The following is a 22,229-nucleotide window of genomic DNA, read 5'->3' as shown; positions in this document are numbered from 1 at the left end:
ACAAAATTACCACAAGCAATCTTTTCAGGGCACTAGACATCCTCACTCCAAGCTATCGATCTTTGTTAATCCTCCCCTTCATCTGATTTTCTTGCTTCTGTCCTTTGCATCCAAATCACTACCAGGTGATTTGACAACGAAGCTAATCTAATTGCTGCTGTGGTGGTATTGCTAAGTATGAATGATGTAATGGATTAGACTCTCTAGATAACACATTTGCAGTGCACTGGGTCCTTCAAAGTCTTACCTATAAGAGAAAGGAAATACCGGTATATATTTTTGAGCACTTTCACAAACCAATGATGGGGATATTTTAGATAGGAAAGGGAGTGATTCTTAAATCTATCATGTATCTAAGTTGCTGCTTCCTCTCCTTCCTAAGAGCATTAAAATCTATGTTTGTACTTAGAATTATCATCATCTTATAAGATTTTTATGACACCTTTTGAGATCATCAAAGACCTCCTTATGTCATATAAACTTGGGACTAAAATTCCCTGCACAAAATAATATGGTAGCTTGTGGCAAGCTTATGCATGTACTTCCCAAATGAGACCAAATATTCAAATTCTCCCTCCAGAACCTTGATTCCAATCCTTATTCTGAGTCACCTTCACAGAAGCTACATGTGACAGCTGAGAGGTACTATAAATTAAATGGTGGTCAAGTCTTTTTCTTTAATAAAGTTGAATTTTCACTATTAGTCAGAAATTGATTTTAAGCTATTTAGATAGGTTCAGAGCACCACCTGCTGGTATGAAATGTAAGGCCATGCAATTTTCTATTACCAAAAAGCAAAACAATAAAATTTAATTTCAGAACAAAAGGAATTCACATATGTAAGAACATGCCTATTATTTTCCTGAAATTCTTTGAAACCTTCTAAGGAGGAAAATCACTGAACTCAGAGTTAGAAAACCTGACTTGGCTCTACCAGTTTCTAGCCAGGGCTCTATGAGCAAGTTTTTAACATCACTGAGCCCCAGGTTCCGAATCTATAAAATATGGGTTGAAAACATTGTTCTGGATGAAATAAGGTATTGTAGGATGCTGAGGAAGGATGACAAAAGTGCTGAGGGCAGGGGAGTCAAGGCAGAATAAGGAATTTACTTAAACATTGATCCCAAGTCCTATGAGATTTGCAGTTTGGTGGAAAAATGAGAAGGTCCTGGTAAGAGAATAAGACATTATATAGGTTGTAGCCTGATAAGAAAAAAGTAAAACCTAGACCTAGAAAAAAACAAAAAGGCAAGAGATTACGAGGTGAGAGAAAAAGTTAACTGTAAATAAGGAAGTGAGAGGCCCAGAAGGATAATAGATAACAGAATCCAGATGATGACAATGACACAAGAGTGGATAAAAGTAAATCACACAGGGGTAGCAGTACCGCAAGGCTAAGTGTTGGCTAAACCGTCCAATGAGCACTGAATGGTCAAAGGCAGCAGAGAGAAAACACCATCAGCAGGAGTCAAAGTCTTCACAAAATATGAGGGAAAGGCCGATACAACAAGGAGGCACAGAGGGTGGTGTAGGCAGGTGGCACCAGTGGAATTTTTGCTTCAAGACCGTGATTTCCTCAATGTCTCCAGATAGATAGATAGATAGATAGATATCCCAAAAGTCTTAGTGTAATTTTAAGCTTTAATAACTCCAAAATTATAAATACCACCAACTTGCAAAATATATCATTTGAGGTATAACTAATTTAAATACTATTCACTCTTATTTACTTTTGTGGCTTTTTAAATATAAGTTTCTAGTTTTAATTTGTAGCTTCAGTCAACATTTGCCATTTTCAATCAGAGCAACATAATGTATTTATTCAGTTAAGATTGGTTAAAACCAACCAAACTACTAAGATTCACAAGCACCTCCTCTGCCCCCAGCAACAGTGGAGGCAGCTTTGATTCCTATTTCATATAAATAACTACTTGTTATAAGGAGGTTGAGTCTCCTTTCCTTCTCAGTATGACCAAGTTCACAAAGAAACACATATTTACACACATGTACACATAGACCAATTCAAAAGCCTTAAACTTGGGAAAGCTTACAAGTTTGTTGCTGGAGGTACACAAAGCAGCTAGTCCACTATTAAGATGTAGCATCATTTCCATTTCAAAAAATAAGGTCCTACCCCTGGGAAAATGTTATTAAATGGCCCAGAGAATAGCTTAGATTCCCTGGATTTTAACTTGTTCTATCTTGTAAAAAGAATAAACTACATAAAAAAAAAAAGCAAGCTAGTCAATTTTATTACCAATAGGTGTATGTTATATATTAGGTTGTGTTCAAATATGATTTATTATATTTTATACTATGCATGAAATGTATTTTCAAATGCAAATTTAAAAAAAAAAATGACACTGGGTTCAGGGGTGAGAGAGTAGAATAGTATAAAGCAAGGACTCAGATTACCTGGGTTGAAAATGTGGTTCTACTACTCTAGCACTTCGGTGAATTAACCACTTTCTTCCACCATAAAATGAGGACGGTAACGTTACTACTCATCTCAAAGGACCATGGGGAGGATTTAAAGAAATAACATATAGAGAGCCATAGCAATACACCAGAGAGGTTGTCTTTTATTATATAAATTCAGCCTTCTTTCCGTCAAACCTCTCCTCCTCCTTCCCTCCTCCACATATTAGAATGGGCTACCTCCAAAGTACTGTGAAGTGGGAAGTTACCTAACTAGATACCCTGAATTTTCTTTTTCCAAATTCACTGTGGAAAAGTGTTCTCCCTTTTCTGCTTTCCCCTCCCTAAACAAGAATTTAGGACCAAACTGTAAAACAATGAACTTCATCTGACTTTCAGTGAGATTTTAGCATATTTCATCTCCGTGTCTACTCACGATAGTTGACTTTAAATGTTAAATCTAATTCTTAAACCAAAGAGAAATGTGGATTTATTCTTGGCGAGACAAATTCTATTCGTTGATGTTCCCTGAACACAAATGAAATGAAGATTATTAAGTTTAAGATATTTTTGAAAACTAGACTATTATGCCTACCTTTAGCTAATTTATTAACCCTTCCATTGAATTAATGATGGTGTTAAGTAGGATACATTACTTTGGAGGAAAAGCCTTGGAGATTAGAGTCCTTCTCCTGCCATCTTGTGGTTTCACTCCCACACTGCAGTGTGTTAGATGTCTATAAAAGCTGTATAGATGCATTCATTTGTTCACGAGTGTAATTCTAGTTTGTCTCAGGATAGTATTTAAAGCTACCAGATGACTGCATTTGGTCATTCCCCCCCCCCCCCCCCCCGCCGCCAAATGCCATTTACTCAAATATCCAGTCTTGATTAAAAGGGAGAATGTTTTCCCATACAGCTGTCAATGAATAAGACACGCCGATCAGAGGAGCAGCTGACTTCCCAAAGGAAGGCTGAAACTTGCAGTTCTCTGGGATTCTTCCGTAGAAGGTACATTCTCTACACGTGTATCATTCCTGGTTTCTATAAGGACAACTGATGCCCCTGAATATGCCATCAATACAATTCAGACTATTTAAGTTGGAGATAAAAATGTTAACTCTCCATTCTCATATTTAGATAAACATTTCCTTCACCTGCCTCACTTCATTCAAACTGCTGACAAAGTGAGAGCCTGAAAGTTACCCTCATCTGCAGAGCCCTCTGCAATGGTGAGAAAGACACAGCATCAGGAATCACTGTCACTGTTCAGGACACTTTAAATGATCTAATCCCTGGTTTACTTTTATTTCCATCAGTCTTATTTACATAGCACATATAAGACAAAAATTCTCATGTTTCTATTGCTCCAAAAAAAATCACTACCTTTGAAACTAAAATACAGCCCCAAACTAAAATTAGCAGGTCCATAATGTTCCAACTAAAATTCTAACTGAACATTGGATTGCAGGGACATCCATCCATCCTTAAATAATGCCCTGCTTTGTCTCAAACTGTTACAAGAATACACTAGGATTCCTAACCTGGATCAGTTATCTAGTTAGCGATGGTTAGCTGAGTCATCTGTATCACTTAGCTGAAGTCTTATCACGGCTTCTGTATTCAGTGTATTGTAATATGTTGTTTTGGTTGAAATATCTGAAGAAAATCTGATCATATAGATATGCAGTTGGAAAAGAGAGGAATGGTAGAGGGCATAGAGAATAAAAAGTGATGGAAACAATTAAATTTAAAAAATAAAGTACTGCAAATTTCTATATAAAAAAGGGAGTATTTTAATAGCCTTTTTAGATTGTAGTGTATATTCTTTGATACTATGAAAAAACTTAGTAAGTGCTACTGTCTTAAAGGTTAGTTGCAATGTTACATCTGAAAAAACATTAGTGAGTTTTTTTTTTAACTCCAATGTTAAAATCCATTCTTCTCTGATGCTTTGAATGAACCTTTTACTCATACATGATTTTGTATCATACATGGCTCTTTTGAAAATATTAATTCACCAAGACATGCAAATCTTCCATTGGTTACCAAAAAGTTATTTTAACTTTCTTATCCAATTGCAATATTTTGTTCTGATACAAAAACTAGAAAAACAAGATAGTAATTTGCACCTACTTGGATGGCTATAATACCAATAAAATACAAAAAACAAACAAATGTTGACAATGATATAGACAGATTGGATCCCCAGTGCATAGCTGGTGGGAATATAAAATGGTATATCTATAGTGGAAAATAGCTTACTGGTTCTTCTAAGGGTTAAATGTAAAATTACCAGATAACCCAGCAATCCCACTCTTATGAATATACCCCAAAGAACTAGGAGGATTCAAATAAATACTGTACAACAATGTTCATAGCAACATTATTCACAATAACAAAGCAATGGAAATAACCTAAGCATCCATCAACAGATGAAGTGATAAACACAATGGGGTATATACATCACAATAAAAAGGAAGGAAATTCTGATACATGCCACATGAATGAACTCTAAAATATTATGCTAAGTGAAATAAGATAGACATAGGACAAATACTGTAAGATTCTAGTTTTCTGAAACACCTAGAATAGGCAAATTCATAGAAACATAAAGTAGACTAAAGGCTACCAGGGGCTAGAAGTGAATGTGGAAAGTTATTGCTTAATAGATGCAAAGTTCTTATTAGGGATGATGAAAATGTTTTGGAAATAGTAGTGATGGTTGCACAACACCGTGAGTATAATTAATGTTACTAAATTGTACACTTAAAAATTATTAAATGGCAAATTTTATACCATGTGTATTTTTGACCAATAAACATAAATTGTAAAAACCATGATAAAATACACAGAACTAAGGAGACAGTATTGTGTGTGTGGTGATTAAGAACAGTTTAAGTAGCCAAAACAGGTTTGGCTTAGTGGATAGAGCATTGGCTTGCGGACTGAAAGGTCCCAGGTTTGATTCCAGTCAAGGGCATGTACATTGGTTGCAGGCACATCCCTAGTGGGGGGTGTGCAGGAGGCAGCTGATTGATGAGTCTCCCTCATCGATGTTTCTGGCTCTCTATCCCTTTCTCTTCCTCTCTGTAAAAAATCAATAAAATACATTTTAAAAGAAGAACAGTTTAAGTAAATTTCTGACAAAACACTGAGATTTTTGATAACATGGATGGACCTTGAGAATATTATGCTAAGCCAAGCAGGAAAAGGTAAGAATGTTTCACTCACATGTGGGATATAAAACTGAAGCTCATGGACACAAACAGCAGTGTGGTGGTTGCCAGAGAAAAGGGGGTGGGGAAAGGAAGGCAGCCTAATATATGGTGATGGAAGATTTCACTTTGGGTGGTGGGCACACAGTGTAATATACAGATCTTGTAACACAGAAATCCAGAACTGAAACTTATATGATACTATTAGCCAATGTCACAATATTTAATAAAGAAATTCAAAATTTATTTAGCATAATTTGTGCTCTAGATGTACTAAGCATGTTTATATCAATTTGAGTTTAAGACAATTTGAGTCAAGAATAGAGCAAACTATTAAGAGGGAAAATGTTATCAAATATATGCAAATCAAGTAGAACATGCATGTAGACATAGGCAAATTCTTCAAAAACAATTTACCAGAACTAGAGACAGAAATCTGAATATTCTGATACTTATTAAGGAAGAAAAGTCATAATTTAAAATATTCCTATAAAAATATCAAGACCTGGATAGTTTTACTGATAATTCTAACAATTGCAAAGGAAATATTACTGATCTTACAAAAGAAACCATTTCTAATTCATTTTATGTTTGTAGCCCTTGATATCAACACTTGACAATGTCATAACAAAAAGAAAAACCAGATTGCTATTCCCTTAAGGGCCTACACATATTAAAAACAAACAAACAAACAAACAAAAAAAAAAAACCTAACAAAATAGGAAGAAACTGAATACAATATTTAAACAAAATAGTACATCATATCCAAGTGGGCTATACCCCCCAAATGCAAGGGGAGATCAAAATTTAAAAATGTAATTCACCAAGTGGTATATTACAAATGAGAAAATCATATAATCATTTCAATATTGATAGATCCTGGATTTTAAAAAATCTTAGCAAACTAGAAATGCAAAAAACTTCCTCAATCTAATTTAAAGAAATCTATTTAAAGTTTATAGCCAATATTATACTTTTGGGTGGAATGCCATTAAGATTGGGCACAAGACAGCATGGCTGTTTTTTCTAGCCAATACTTTGCTGGAGGTCCAGTACAGTAAGTTAAGAAAAAGAAATATAAATTACAAAGATTGAAATGAAGTCAAAACTCTTTACCTATAGATGTGATGGTAAATATAGAACACATTCATAGAAAATCCTAAGCAATCTTTGAAAAACAAAACTAGTGACTGAATTTAGCATAGTCACAGAAAATAAACTTAATAGTAATTCAGCATTTGATGGAGAGAGGCGTCACTAGGTGATTTCATCATTGTATGAACATCATAGAGTACACTTACACAAACCTAGATGGCATAGCCAACCACACTCCTAGGCTACATTGCTCCAAGGCTACAAGCCTATACAGCACGTTACTGTACAAAACAGCATGAAATTAGATCAAGCACAAGAGAAAATGATGCACTCGAGACATGGCAAAGGAGATGAAGCCTCTACCCATGTAACACACCATAACAGTTTTACAGCAAACTTTTTTATAAGTAAAATCTAAAATGATAAAAAGTAAATACATAAACCAGTAACATGGCCATTTATTATAACGTATTACGTACTGTAATTGCTATACTTTTATACGACTGGCAATACAGTAGGTTAACACCATCATCACAAACACATGAATAATGTGTTGCATTACGCTAAGAATGCTACATAATCACTCGTTGATGGGAAATTTCGGTTCCATTATAATCTTACTAGAGGCCCAGTGCACGAATTAGTGCATGCGTGGGGTCCTTCGGCCTGGCCAATGGTTGAGGCCAATTGGGGGGGGTGGGGGGGGGGCAGCGAGCCGAGAAGAGGGGCCAAGGGAGGTTGACCAGCCATGGGAAGTTGGCTGTGGGAGAACAATGACCACCAGGGGGCAGCTCCTGCATTGAGCGTCTACCCCTGGTGGTCAGTGTGTGTCATAGCAACCAGCTGACTGGACATTCAGTCATTCAGTTGTTCAGTTGCTTAGGCTTTTATATATATAAATGAGATCACCATCATATATGCAGTTCATTGTTGACCAAAGCATCATTATGTGGCACATGACTGACTGTAAAAATCAACTGTACTCTGTATGTTAGCAACAAAACTTGAAAAAGAAAATTAGAAGAATAGCACCAAACATTGCAATGCCTAGCAATAATTTTTTTTTTAATTAGCAACTCTAATCTCTACTTTGAAACTATAAAATAATCAAAAGAAATTAGGATCTAAATAAATGGAAAGATACAGTATTTGTTGAAGAGGATATAATAGCCAAAATTATCTAGAAACTCTGAAGCAAAATTAGAAGACATACAGCATTTGGATAACTTTTCAACAATGATAACTGGGTATCCATACAGGAAAAAAATTTGCCTTTGACCCCTAACTGACATAATACAAAAAATACTGAGATGGATCATAAAAAATAAAACAAACATAGAACTTGTAGCTTCCTGCCCTGGATGGTGTCGCTCAGTTGGTTGGTGCATCCTCCCGTGCACTGAAGGGTTGTGGGTTCTATGCTGGTAATGGAACATACCTAGGTTGCAGGTTCAATCCCTGGTCGGGGCATATACGGGAGACAACCGATCCATGTTTTTCTCTCACATTGATATTTCTCTCTCTTTAAAACTAATAAAAATGTATCATTGGGTAAGGATTTAAAAACAAGAACTTGTATCTTCCTAAAGAGATATCTTTTAAAAGCCACTGGAATGGCTAAAATTAAAGACTGATAACACCAAATATTGGCAAAGATAATGGCAGTTCACATAATTTGCTAGTAGGAGTGTAAAAGTGAAACAGTCACTCTGGAAAGGTGTTTGGCAGTTTCTCATAACATTAACTATACACATACACTTTAACCTAGCAATTTCACTGTAGATATAAATCCAAGAGAAACAAAAACTATGTCCATTAAATAACTTAGCAAGAATATCCACAGCAGCTTTAATCATTATTAGTTCAAAACAGGAAACAATGTCCAAATGTCCATCAAGAAGAAAAAAAGTGGTATATTCATATGGAATTCCATTCAGCAATAAAACATAAATGACTGATATAGACACCACAGTGAATGAATCTTAGATATTTGCTGAATGAATGAAAGAATATATTATGAGTTCATTTATATAAAGTTCTAGAACAAGTGAAACCTACCTACAGAGATAAATAGAATAGTGCCACAAGAAGTGAAACTGGGGTAGGCAGGAACTGACTTAAAAGAGGAGCTACCTTGAATTTCAAGAATTTGTGGGTTACTTAGGTGTGAGATGTCCTCATCAAAAACGCATTAAACTGTAATTAAGGTCTATATATTTTACTACATGTAAATTATATCAATAAAATAAATGCTCCCCTTCAAAAAAAATAATTGAGCCATTACAGGTGATGGTCCAAATTTTCACCACTCTAGGTAAACATGGAAACACATCTAGTTATATAACTCTTGACTTGGAAAGCAAGTATACCAGTTTCTCTAGTAATAAAAATTTATTCACATATCAAACTCTTAAACTTCTTATGGAGACACTAAGAAATATAATCCCAGAGCAAGCTTCATATGAAAAGTGATACATTTACACTGATTTTTTTTCTTTTTTTTAAAGCAAGTTAAAGCATACTTCTGTTGAATTGTAATTCTGACAAATGAAACTAATATTTTGGGATAAGTATGAGTTGTGTGTTTTTTTAAGAGTTTCTTAAAATAAATTCAGAAATAGTTGCTAGCAACTTGTTTCTGACATTTAACCATTTCCCCCCTAAATCTCTTCAGTTTTCTACATCATCTTTAACGCATAGTAAGAAAGCCTGAGTCATTCTGTAATGACCGCCACACTGATACTCCTATTAATAGGAAGATAGGTTCTAGGCAGAAGCATTATTGTGAAACCTACAAGTTTGAGAGAGCATGATTTCAGACTTCTAGCCGCCTAAACTGTGAGACAATAATATTTTGTTTTAAGCCATTAGGTTTGTACTATTTTGTCACAACAACCCTAGGAAAGTAATACAGATGTACCACTTACCACAGTTCTCTATTATTGGATTATTTTGATTAGTAACTTAAAATTCATATTTAGAAAATATTTTTAATTGAATGGACACGTTAATCAGATCTCTTCTGATGAAGAATGCCCTATATTTCGCTATGGGAATAGTGATTGTGGCATTTTTCTTATGGTATAAAAATACTAAGAATATGGGCATCATTATAGGCTTTGTGTATATTCATAGAGAAATTAGAAGATACATATAGGAGTTTGAAATATTTACCAGGTACAAGTACACACAAAACTAATAAAATTTTTATTTAAAAATATCACAAGTAATTACAAATCAAATGTCCAAACTACATAAACTATTATATATGTGAATGCATGTATGCATATAATATATATACACGTATTTAAATTTTGCTTCATCTTTCATCTTTTTATCTGAGTAAACAGAAGAACACTTTCCTCATTCAGAAGATTTTTGATGTTGTAATAATTACCTAGAAGTGATAAGAAAATAAAATTAAAACTTACTCCCATCAGATCATTTCTTTTGATTAAATGTTTGGCCATGACTAAGACAGTTAAAATATATGGTACCCAAAATCAATTCATCTAACCCAAAGTACCTCTTACTTAACTCCATTAATTGAAAAATCCAAGAGTTAACTACCCCCTGTAATCCACATAAGGCTTAAAAGGATGTAAATTTCACATCACTTTGATAGTAAAATAAAAATAAATTAGACAAGGATGCAAGAAAATAAAATCTCTCTGAGCTCAATGGTTATTAGGGTTCGGGAACTGCTATGGGTTCCTTTAAACTAGACATATGTATAAATAGGTAACTAAAAAAGGTAAAATGTTTAGTAAAATAAAATCTAAAAGGGCAAATGCTACTCTTAAATAAATTAGGTAATAAATAATAGCTAAAATAAGATACAGATTAACAGCAAACAAAGGCAGAATCATAGCATTGAGTACCATACTGTGACTTTCTATATATTAGAAATTGATACATACTAAGATGAACTTAAGTTAGTAAATATAGTATTCATAACAGTGCTGACATACATAAAAGACTATATAAACATAACTACTATTGCTGTCTTCTTTCATTAGAATGTAAGCTTGATGAGGGCAGGAATTTTTGCGTTTTGTTATATATCAAACATTCTTAGAGCAAAGCTTAAGAGACTTTCAATAACATTTGTCAAATGAATGAATGAACAAATTAAAATTCCTATTTCCAAAGACTTGTGTTCTTCACTAACTGATGAATATACTATTCTATATGTTTAAAATAAGCTGCTAAAAATTGTTTGACTACATAGTGTCTTAGAGACAACACAAGGGAAATAATTTTCCCTCCAACCTGGATACAACAGTTTTTCATATTCAGTAATAAAGACACCAACTCATTCAATTTTCATGTATTGAAACACTAATGTACAAAATGCAAAGAAAATATTTATCAAACTTCTTTGGCATCAGTCACATCACACTTCATTTTGACCATACTACATTCTTATGTGCTCATGAGCAACTTCATAAATATTTAACCATGTGAAAGAAAATGTCTTCAATTACTCTTACCTGAAGGAACATAGAATGAATCTCCAGTTGTTATTATATAAGATGTTTCATGTAAGGTACATAAAAGGTCACCAAAGTTAACATAAAAAACCTGTAAAATTCAAAATTAAAATCTCATTTCAAATTGAACCATCACAACTATACTCCAAAGAAACATAAGAAATGTGGTCGACAGAATAACTGCCTTTGAAATATGTCCATGTGCTATAATCTCTATAATTTGTCATGGAATAATATAGCAAAAGGGACCTCAAAATGGAAGGATTATCCTGGATTATCTAGATGGGCCCTATCTAATAGCATAAATCCTTACCACCCAATTTTTATCTGCCACACGTGGGTGTGGGACCAGACCAGCAGTTTGCTGTCTCCACTCTTCCTACCAGTCTCAATGTGGCTTCTTTAATTCTCTAGTTTTGAATGGTGGCTATTCTGTAGTTTAGTTGTAATTTTGATGTGGTCAGTATTCAAGGTTTCATATCTTTCTTCAATGAAAACATCTTCAAGTTAGATCCTGAGACCTTATGATTCAATCATCAAGGTCTTTGAAAGTTCGCTACCAGGTCTGATAAAAATATTCCAAGTTCAGCCAAAGGCCTGGAATCAGACATTTCTCAAAGAAACTGGATCCTCTAAGTGAGTTACTGTTGCTTTTTTGTTTTTGTTTTTATATTTGGGAACATTTATTGCCTAGCTTTCAAATATTTCTACACTTTGCTCATTTGGTTATTTTCTCTCTTCTCCTGCTTTATTTCTGTTCTTCACACATCACTTACTTCTATATTTTTCTACTTTTTACTTTTTGTCTTCTGGGAAAGCTACCATAATTTGTTAGTTCTTATGTAAATTAATTTTAAGAAATATATGATTGCTTCCCTCTCTATCAAACAGATTCTCTAGCACTAAGTTTGAAGGAAGAGTTAATGACCTTTGCTATTTCTCCATCTTATCCCTCTTTTGTTTCTCAAAAACCTATATTTAGATCTTGGATGGCTAGCTCAGGTGATTGGAGCATTGTCCTGTACACCAAAAGGTTGTGGGTTCGATTCCCAGTCAGGACACATTTTGGTTGCGGGTTCAATCCCTGTTGCGGCATATGCAGAAGACAACTGATCGATGTCTATCTCTCTCTCTCCCCCAAAATTAATAAACATGTCCTGGGGTGAAGATAAAAAACAAACAAAAACCCTATATTTAAAAGTGTGCTTCATGTTTTAAAAATGTAAAATTATTCCCCTTTTTATTAAAAATAAAAAGATCTAATTTTCATTATAAAAAGTTAAAAGCGATATTTAGGAAAAAAATCAACTTAATCAACTAATAAAACATACTATCTTTCTACAGTTTCTTCTAGTTTCTGTCATTTCATTTCTAAACTGTAGCCAGAAATAAAATAAAGAGAATATTTTACCTTGCACAGTTTGCTTAAATGTTTATCTCGAAGGTCTGCTTGTATGGCTATTCCTAATATATAGGAATAGCCATATATATATAACAAACTCATATTAAAATGCTCTGTACAGTACCCGGAACATGTAAGTGCAAAATAACTATTATCATACTATGCACCAGCGGGGTCCCTCGGCCTGCCCTGTGGGGATCAGGTTGAAACGGCTCTCTGACATTCCCTGAGGGGTTCTGGGTTACGAGAGGAATCCCTCTGGTGCACAATCCAGGCCAGGGAGGGAACATGGGAGGGTTCCAGGGCATGTCTGGCCTGCTTCGCCCAAGTCCCAAGCCAGCAACAAGATAACCTACCGGTCGGACCATCTGCCCCCTAGTAATCACTGCACATTATAGCAACTGGTCGAATGGTCGAACCAATGATCAGACATTTAGCATATTAGGCTTTGATTATATAGGATAATGGTTTATCTCATTACTAAGTCAAAATGTAAATATAATAATTTTCTTCCTGCAGAACAATTCAATGGTTTTTAATTACTGCAATTGCTGTCAATGTTACTGTGAATTAATTACATATGCCCAGCTTCCCCAACTTTTCATTTATTTTCCTAAGAAAAATTTTCTGACCTGTGAGTCACAGGTCAGTGGGTACAAATGTTTTTCCAATAATTTCTACTAATTCAGTAATTATAAAGTATCCTGTGTTTTTAAAATTCTATAATTTTCAAATTCAAAATGCAAAAATATCATATATACTAGCTCCCAATTTTCAGTCTGCTGCTAACTATTTACATCATTTGGAAGAAGTTTTTTAACCTCTACTGCCCATGAATATTAGCCATGTTAGATACTTTCAAGTACTTACTATTCAAATTCCCTTTTGTATAATAAAGGCATTACAGTTTAATAGGCAACTGCTTTTAGATCAATGATGAAGCTTCATCCTCATTCATTGTTCCTTAATGATTATACAGGAATCATCTATTACTTCAATTAGTAAAATGTGGTCTTTTTACTGCTTTAGTTAAAACACTCGGGAGATCGATCACATTTTAAGATTGGCTTAAAATTTAAAATATGTTACATCTGAATTCTAGTTACACGGATGTAGTAATAAATTATTCTTTCACTCTCATGTGTACCTTTTTCTTTCTTTGTCTCAATTTGCCTTTCATTGTTAATATAAACTCAGGGTCCAGCTGCTCTTATTTCTTTTCAGTTTGCTGCTTTTTTCTTTTTTCTTTTTTTTTTTTTTTTTCAGCAAAAAGAACTATTTTGAATGCACTACCCCCAGTAACTCATGATTTCATAGATTCCTGAAATGTTACTTCTGAAAATTGTGTCTTAGATGTAACATTTTTTAAATGCTGGTATAATATTAAACGTTCTTAAAACTTAAAAGGGATTTTAAAATTCTATAATTTTCAAACTCAAAATGCAGAAATATCATATATACTAGCTCCCAATTTTCAATCTGCTGCTAACTACTTACATCATTTGGAAGAAGTTTTTTAATCTTTACTGCTAAACTGCATGATTAAAGAAGTGAGATTTAGACTAAATCTTAATAACCACCTCCAAGACTAAAATCCTAATAATTTCTGTGCAAACCAATATTCTAAGATTCACTCAAGTAATAACTATTCCTAAAACTTCTGAATTTCAAGGGTACACTGCTATACACTAAAAATGAACTTTTAAATAACCGTTGGTAGATTAACTCGAAACAGATATAACAAAACAAAACAAAAAAATTATCTGGGCACTATAAGGAAATAGCATTTTTAATGCCTCATATCCAATAAAATAGAAATGTACCAAAAGCAAAAATATATGGAGAAATATACTCACCAATGTATCCAGGCCAACATGCTGCTTTCCCTTTTCTTGCTGTGGCCCTAATATCAATTTTCCAGTAGAAAAAAGGGGTGTATCCAATGTTTTAAACACTCTCAACTCATCCTGCTCAACTGAAAATGTGTATGTATCTCGTGGCCTTAAAAGCTCTAAGGGAAAAATTATAATATAAGTATAAAGCAACAGCAAAGACATTGCTCAACAATATAACATATATACACATAATTACAATACTCATTTCTAGATATATACCTGCCTTAGGGCCTTCGCAGATTTGGCTCAGTAGATACAGTGTCAACTTGAGAACTAAAGGGTACCAGATTTATTCCAGCACATACCCAGGTTGGAGGCTGGATCCCGCCTGCCCCCAGTTGCGGGTGTGCAGGAGGCAGCCAATCAATGATTCTCTCTCATCATTGATATTTCTCTCTCTCTCTCTCTCTCTCTCTCTCTCTCTCTCTCTCTCTCTCTCTCTCTGAAATCAATAAATAAGTATATAAAAAATAAAATAAACCTGCCTTAGAAAGACAAAAGAAATGAAATAAGGATCATTGACTCAGGTGCTAGAATGCAAGATGTCAAATTCTGTCTTACAAGCTGTATAACCTTAGCCAAGTTACTTATCCTTTCTCTGTGCTTGCATTGCCTTTTCTATAAAATAATAATAGCTCATCTATGTTAAATATCAAATGAGTCAATTTGTGTAAAGTATTTACAGCTCTGGCACAAAGTAAACATGAAAGTCTTAACTTTTAATTATAATAATAATAATGGCAGTGTTATTATAGCTCAAATGAAAAACAAAAGTAGACAAAGAAAAATTTCCACACATTTTAAAGTTTAACATAGCCCACAATACAAATGTACCATTACCATGCCAATAGAGTCCTTTGCAATTGCTTAACTGATTATTAAATAAGATTTTTATTTATCAGGTAAAGGCTCTAAGTAACTGGAGTTACTAACTGTTTCTTACAAATTATTATTTCCCTTTTGAATTTCTTTTTACTCATAAAATTTTACAGTTCAATAATAAATACATTCTTCTATCATCAGCTTTTGACTGTTTCCTTGGATATTTTGGAATGTTTTCTATATTTCATATTAAAAATAGAAAATACATAGAATATAGAAAATAAACAGACTCAAGAAACATAAAATATGATGAACTCCTAACAATAGTCACAACTTTTCTAACCTGGTGCAGTACAGCAATGTTTTTAAATGTGAACATCTTAGAACTTCTCTAGTTGGACCTATTTGTTTTATGACTTAGGATAAATTGTCCTTGGTACTCACTAAAACAGTCATAACAGTTGTTTAAACATTTAATATTTCCTGGTTGGTAAATACCTAGTGTCTCCTATTTACTCCCACCACATTACACACATTCCTTGGGACCTCCAATGGCCATCCAAGACACTGTTTAATGCCTATTCAATACAGCAGCAGGTTTCTGCCTTGTGTCAACCCTAAGGTTAAGTGGCATCTGTTTGGCTGATTGATGCACTTGCTAGTCATCCTCTCAAAGGTTTCACGTCCCAGGTATCACTACTGGAATCTCACTGCCAAGAAGACTATCTAAATCCTGCCCACAATTCCTTTCTGGTCTCATAGTAAGAGTGTATCCTAGTGTCTGCCAACTAACTTGCTACTGTTCCCCCAAAACAATCCTCGTCCCCACGTCAAAGAATGCCTGGTTTTCCTACTGGGGAAGCCAACAGTCCTGATGGTAGCACTTAAATCCCAGAGGATAAATGCATGGTGCTATATGCCCCCTGAAAGTTGTTTGCTGTCAATGCTCCCCACAATATTCCTCATATGGCTGTTCATTGGAATTAGGCCCTCTACTGGACTTTGGCTCAGAAAGAACTAGGAAGAGGAAGAGAAAGTAGGCAGGTCATCAAGCCAGCAGTTTGTACTTCTTAGCTATTAAATTAAGCATGTTCAATATCATTCCTGATCTTACCCATGAGAATCATCTTTCTTGTTTCTGGATCCCTTACCCTCGTTGGCTGCAAAGGATCTCCCAGAGGTATATTCAGATCTATGACTAATTCTTTCTCTGAAAAAGAAATACAATTGAAATATAAATTACTTAGTTAAAATTATTTTCAATTTTTTAAAAAAAGTCTAATATGAAATAAAGCTTTGGACAGAAGAAGAATTGCCAGAGGCATAACAATCTCTTCCTACTTATAAATGAACATTCTGATTCACAATAACTCCAAAACAATGATTTAATATAGAAGCAAACATCCTAAATTTCTTATTTTCTGTAGGCCTGTTGAAACGTGACAACTCTTCAGCTTTTGCATCAAGAAGTTAAATGGTTTTGCATGTTCTCTAAGATAGCAGGAAGTATGCAATACATTTTAGAAAAAATTCATCAAGAAGTCTATTTTAACCATATGAAAAAGGTAAGCTTCATTTGACAGGGCTATTTACTAATGTGGAAATGTTTTACACTATGCTATTAATGATTTTTATTTTTAAGACTAAAATTAGTTTGGACTACCCATCAAGATGGCAGAGTAGATAAGCCTTGTGTTCTCCACCTCTCATACCCACAGCAAAATTACAAAATTATGGAACCACCACCTGGGAGGATCACCTGAAGACAAGCTGAACAGAAATTCCTATAACTAAGGACATAAAAAGAAGCCACATGGAGACTGGTAGGAGTGAAGACATGCGACAGGATGCTCCTGTATCTACTTGTGGTGTTAAAAATGAGGAGATTTATCTTAGCTGTGGAGATGCCCCTGAGAGTGAGGGACCCAGACCACACTAGGCCTGCCACTCTAGACCAGCGGTCGCCAGTTGGTGGTTCCTGGACCACTGGTGCTCCGTGGGGTCTGAAAGGTTGGTGACCACTGCTCTAGAGTACCAGTGCTGGGAAAAATGAGTCCCCACAATATCTGTGAACTTCAGTGGGGATTCTGTCTGAATGAGACAGAGAGCTACTGGAGACCCATGCAAACCCAAGCATAGACTCACTCATTCACAAACATTTACCCTAAGATTGAGTCAGGACAGCAACTCAAAAAGTCCTTGGGACATTAGAGGAGAAAATGAATTGTCAAGCTTCAGGGCAAAGGTTGAAGGGGCAACTCTCTCTGGAAAAAAGTGCCATTGTTCCTTTGTTGAGCCCTCCCCATGCAAAGCCTACAGGAGCAGGTGGATGCCAAGTCTGAGTCTCCTGGCTAACAACACTCACCCCATGCCCCCCTGTGATTCCCTGAGGACCTACCCCACCTAACTCCTGCACCTGGTCTAAACCTCTTTCAGGGGTGTTCCACGCAAGTAACTTGCCTTAGTCAGTGCTGGGGACTGCCCTAAAATCTTTCAAAGATCCACAACCACAGGTAAGTAGTGGCTGGCCTTGGTATGCTCTGCAATAGTGACAGCTGGCCTCAGTTTGCAGCATAGCTTTTCCCTGGTGCCTCCAAGTTCAGCACAAGCAACTATCAATCACAGATCACACTGTAGCTCTTACCAGATGGTCCAGACAGGACACAGTAACGACTGACCTGGGCCTGCACCACAGCACCTCCCAAGAGGCTCCAGAACTAACACACACAGTGTCTGGCTTCAGACAGTAGCAGAGCACCTTACAATTAGTTCTATAAACAACACACCCAAAGGGTGAATTCATTAGGCACCACAGTCCTGCTACAGTGAATCCCACTTTGTGGGGCCAGACCCTATATAACACTTTGTCAGGTATAGTTAAGGCCATTCCACACAGCCAGTCAGCCAGAGTCAATCCTACCTACTGATGAGCCAAGAGCAATGTAGGCTCAACATAAAGGCACATACAACATACACAAGGGACACACCAACTAAGGTGACCAGAGAGATTGTTCCACTAGGTACCACAGAATTCCTACTACATAATGCCACCCAGCCAAGACTAGGAGACTTAAAGGATTTACCTAATATGTAAAGGGAAAAACAACGGGAGCCAGACAGAATGAAGAGACAAAGAAACATGCCCTAAATGAAATAACAGGACAAAACTCAGGCTGGCAGAGGAGTGGTTAGGGGATGACCAGGCTGGCAGGCAGGTGAGCAGTTGGGAGCCAGCAGTTCTAAACCGGCATTCAGACATCCCCCGAGGGGTCCCAGATTGAATAGGGTGCAGGCTGGGCTAAGGGACACCCCCACAGTGCATGAATTTTGTGCACCAGGCCTCGAGTAATAAATAAAAGTAGAAAATAGAAAAATTCTCACTTAACAAAAACATAATAAAAGCAATGAATCAACCAACTATAAAGCCAGTACAAAGGTTAAAAGGCAAAAGCTGGAAGATCATGTACAATAGTAAATTGAGGAATACACACAAACACACACAAAAAAGAAGTAAAAATAATGACATAAACATAGAAGGGGCGATTAAAAATAGTGGTGATTCTTAGGATATGTTCAAATTTAAGCAACCATCAATTTAAAGACTGCTATAAACATAGCTTAGTATATACATGAAACACATGGTAACCACAATCCAAATATTCACAAGAGACATAAGAAATTTAAAAAAAAAATCCAAACAAATAAAACTCTAGAAAGTCATCAACATACAAGAGAGTAAGAGAATAAGAAAGGAACAGAAACTACAAAAATAATCAGAAAACAATTAATAAAATGGCAATAACTACATACCTATCAATAATTAAATTAAATTAGATGCTCTAATCAAAAGACATAGGTGGTTAAATGGATAAGAAAATAAGACCCATACATATGTTGCCTATAAGATGAAAATGCAAAACACAAAATAATAAAACTCCTAGAAAAAGAGAACATATATAATACTTTCAACAATAAAAATTTTAAAAATAAAATAAAACTCATATTAGCAAACATAGGCAGTAAAATCTTATACTTCACCCTAAGTAACAACTTTTTGTATACGTCTCCTCAATAACCAAACAAAAAACAATCCAATGGGATTACATGAAACTAAAGTTTTTACACAACCAAGGAAACCACTGAACCAAACAAAAAGACAACTTACTGAATAGAAGAAGAAATCAGCCCGTGATACTTCCAATAATGGCTTAACACCCAAAATTTAGAAAGAACTCATACAACTTAGCAAAAACCAAGAAATCTAATTTGAAAATGGCCAGAGAATCTTAATAGACATTTCTCCAAAGAAAACATAGCTGACCAACAGACATGAAAAAGGATCAATATCACTAATCATCAAAGAAATGCAAATTAAAATCACAATGAAGCATATCTTTCCAAGTAAATGTTCTTTCTCTTAAAGACTTAGAACCATGGGAACAATTGGCCCCCTTTTTCTGACTTTTCAGTGAGCTTACAGCAGCCCCATCTTGGCTAACTTTTCCCCCATAATGTTTCTAGAGAGCCAGAGCAGCCTTGCCTAATCGCCTGTTGCTCCTTTTATTCTAGGTTTTTCCTTGTTTTACTGTCCCCACCTTTAATAAATGTATTCTAAAAATCAAACTAATTGACTAATTAATTATATTAAACCACAACGAGATACCACCCCGCTCCTGTCAGAATGGCTATCATCAATAACAATAAACAGGAAGTACTGGCAAGAATGTGGAAAAAAGAGAACTTTAGTGCATTATTGAAATGCAAATTGGTGCAGTCACTATATGAAACAATACACAGTATGCAAGTTCTTCAAAAAAACACACAAAAAACTAACTTATGATCCAGAAATTTCACTTCTGAGTATTTACCCAAAGAAATCTAAAACACTAAATCGAAAAGCTGTGTGTACCTCTATGGTATTGCAGTATTACTTATACTAGCCAAGATATGAAAGTAACCTAAGTGTCCATAGATAGACCAATAGATAAATTGTGATACATATACAAGTAGTCCTCGGGTTACGTCGGACTCGACATATATCATTTTGTGGTTATGTCACCATTTCCCATTTATTTATTAAAAAAAAAAAGTTTCATCATTTTGACATATATACATATGTGCTTTATTTTTTATTATTATTTATTTACTATAAGTAAAGGTCAGGAATTGTTATCTTTCTTTTAATTTTATTTTGTTGTTTCACTTCATTACTGCTGTGTATGTACTCCATGTGAGTGACATATGTGCTTATGTAGGTGGGTTCCGACTTGTGGCAAAAATCACATTACACTGATCTCAAATGTAACCCGAGGACCTACTGTATACAATAAAATATCAATTGGCCATAAAAAAGAATTAAATCTCACCATTTGTGACAACCATGAATGGACCTAGAGGGTATTATGCTAAGTGAAATTAGTTAGATAAGGACAAATACCATATGATTTCATTTATTTGTAGAATCTCACTCATTTGTGGAATATAATGAACAACATAAACTTATCAATAAAAACAGATCCAGAGATAGAGAAGCATGAATCAGACCGTAAAACCACAGAAGGAAGGTAGGAGAGGGTGGGGGTAAGAGGGAGAGATCAAGTAAAGGACTTGTATGCATGCATATAAGCCTAACCAATGGACACAGACGTGGGGGGTAAGGGCATGAGTGGGGGGAGGGGTAGTAGGAAGGAAAAGTAAGGACACATATGTAATACATTAATCAATAAAGAAAAAAAAATTAAAAACAAAAACAAATGAACAACAAAAATAGACACAGATACAGAGCACTAACTGATTGTTGCCAGATTTGGTGGGGTGGGGGTAGTGTCAGTGGGGGGCTGGGTAAAAAAGATAAAGGAATTAAGAAGTACAAATTGATAGTTATAAAAGAGCCAAAGGATGTAAAGTACTGTACAACATAGGGAATATAGTCAATAAGATTGTAATAATTATATATGGTCCCAGGAGATTACTAGGCTTATCAGGGGATCACTTCCTAAGTTATAAAAATATCTAACCACTATATGTGTTGACCTAAAATCAATATAATACTGAACGTCAACTGTAATTGAAAAATACATTAAAGAATCTAAAAATTAAATCAATTTACTTTTAAAATTGGGGGTGGGAGAATAGAAGACATTAAAAAGCGAATTACCCGCCCTGCCACTGTGGTTCAATGTTTGGGTGTCTTCCTGTGCATAGAAAGGTTGCAAGCTCGATTCCCAATCACAGCACATTGCCTGACTTGCAGGATCAATCACCAGTAGGGGACATGTGGGAGGCAGCCAGTTGATGTTTCACTCTGACACTGATGTTTCTCTCTCTCCCTTCCTTCCTCTATAAAACTCAATAAAAAGTAATTTACCCTAATACCTGAAGTTTTCATAGGTAATTTCAAAATTAGAAAAAAGTTACTTTTCAAAGCACTTTTATAAAATAATGTAAATGTTATTTTCAGAACTAAGTTCATACTTCTTTCATCATTATCGAGACAGATCTTTTTCCTGTTATCTCTCTGCTTGGCTTTTTTCGTTTCTCCTTTTGCCTTTCTTTTAGATGATACTGTTTCTGGAGACAATATTCCACCAATTACAAATCCTCCTGAAATTTAATAACAAAAAAAAAAAAGATAAAAGTATTATACCTGGAAAAGTGAAAACTTTGAAACAGAACTCTAAATTATTACAGCAATTTCTTTACAAAATACAAAATACATTATTATTACTATATTCTCTAACTAGTACTTCATATAACATAAATACCAACCCATTTCACTAATGACTCTACTATCCTAAATCTAGAAGCACTGGTTAAATGATCACATGTGGAAAAAATGATTAAATGACCTCTGATGCTTAAAAACAACAGTCATCAGTAAAGGTTT

At 35.0% G+C, this 22,229-nt stretch overlaps 1 protein-coding gene across 1 annotated transcript in view; it reads right to left on the bottom strand.

Annotated features, from left to right (window-relative positions):
* Positions 1–9,915: 9,915 nt before the first annotated feature.
* The window catches only part of CENPC (centromere protein C), a 52,807-nt gene continuing 40,493 nt past the window's right edge, over positions 9,916–22,229 (bottom strand). The window contains exons 15-19 of the mRNA XM_084889916.1: positions 21,818–21,946; positions 16,458–16,553; positions 14,483–14,637; positions 11,225–11,315; positions 9,916–10,128 (exon numbers count right to left, since the gene is read on the bottom strand). Coding sequence (XP_084746042.1) covers positions 10,058–10,128; positions 11,225–11,315; positions 14,483–14,637; positions 16,458–16,553; positions 21,818–21,946 — 542 coding nt within the window. The 3' untranslated portion in view covers positions 9,916–10,057. The remainder of the gene's footprint in view (positions 10,129–11,224; positions 11,316–14,482; positions 14,638–16,457; positions 16,554–21,817; positions 21,947–22,229) is intronic.

This window comes from Pipistrellus hanaki, assembly GCF_964339955.1.
Source record: "Pipistrellus hanaki genome assembly, chromosome: 1".
NCBI lineage: Eukaryota > Metazoa > Chordata > Mammalia > Chiroptera > Vespertilionidae > Pipistrellus > Pipistrellus hanaki.
This window is presented reverse-complemented; position numbering and strand designations above follow the sequence as displayed.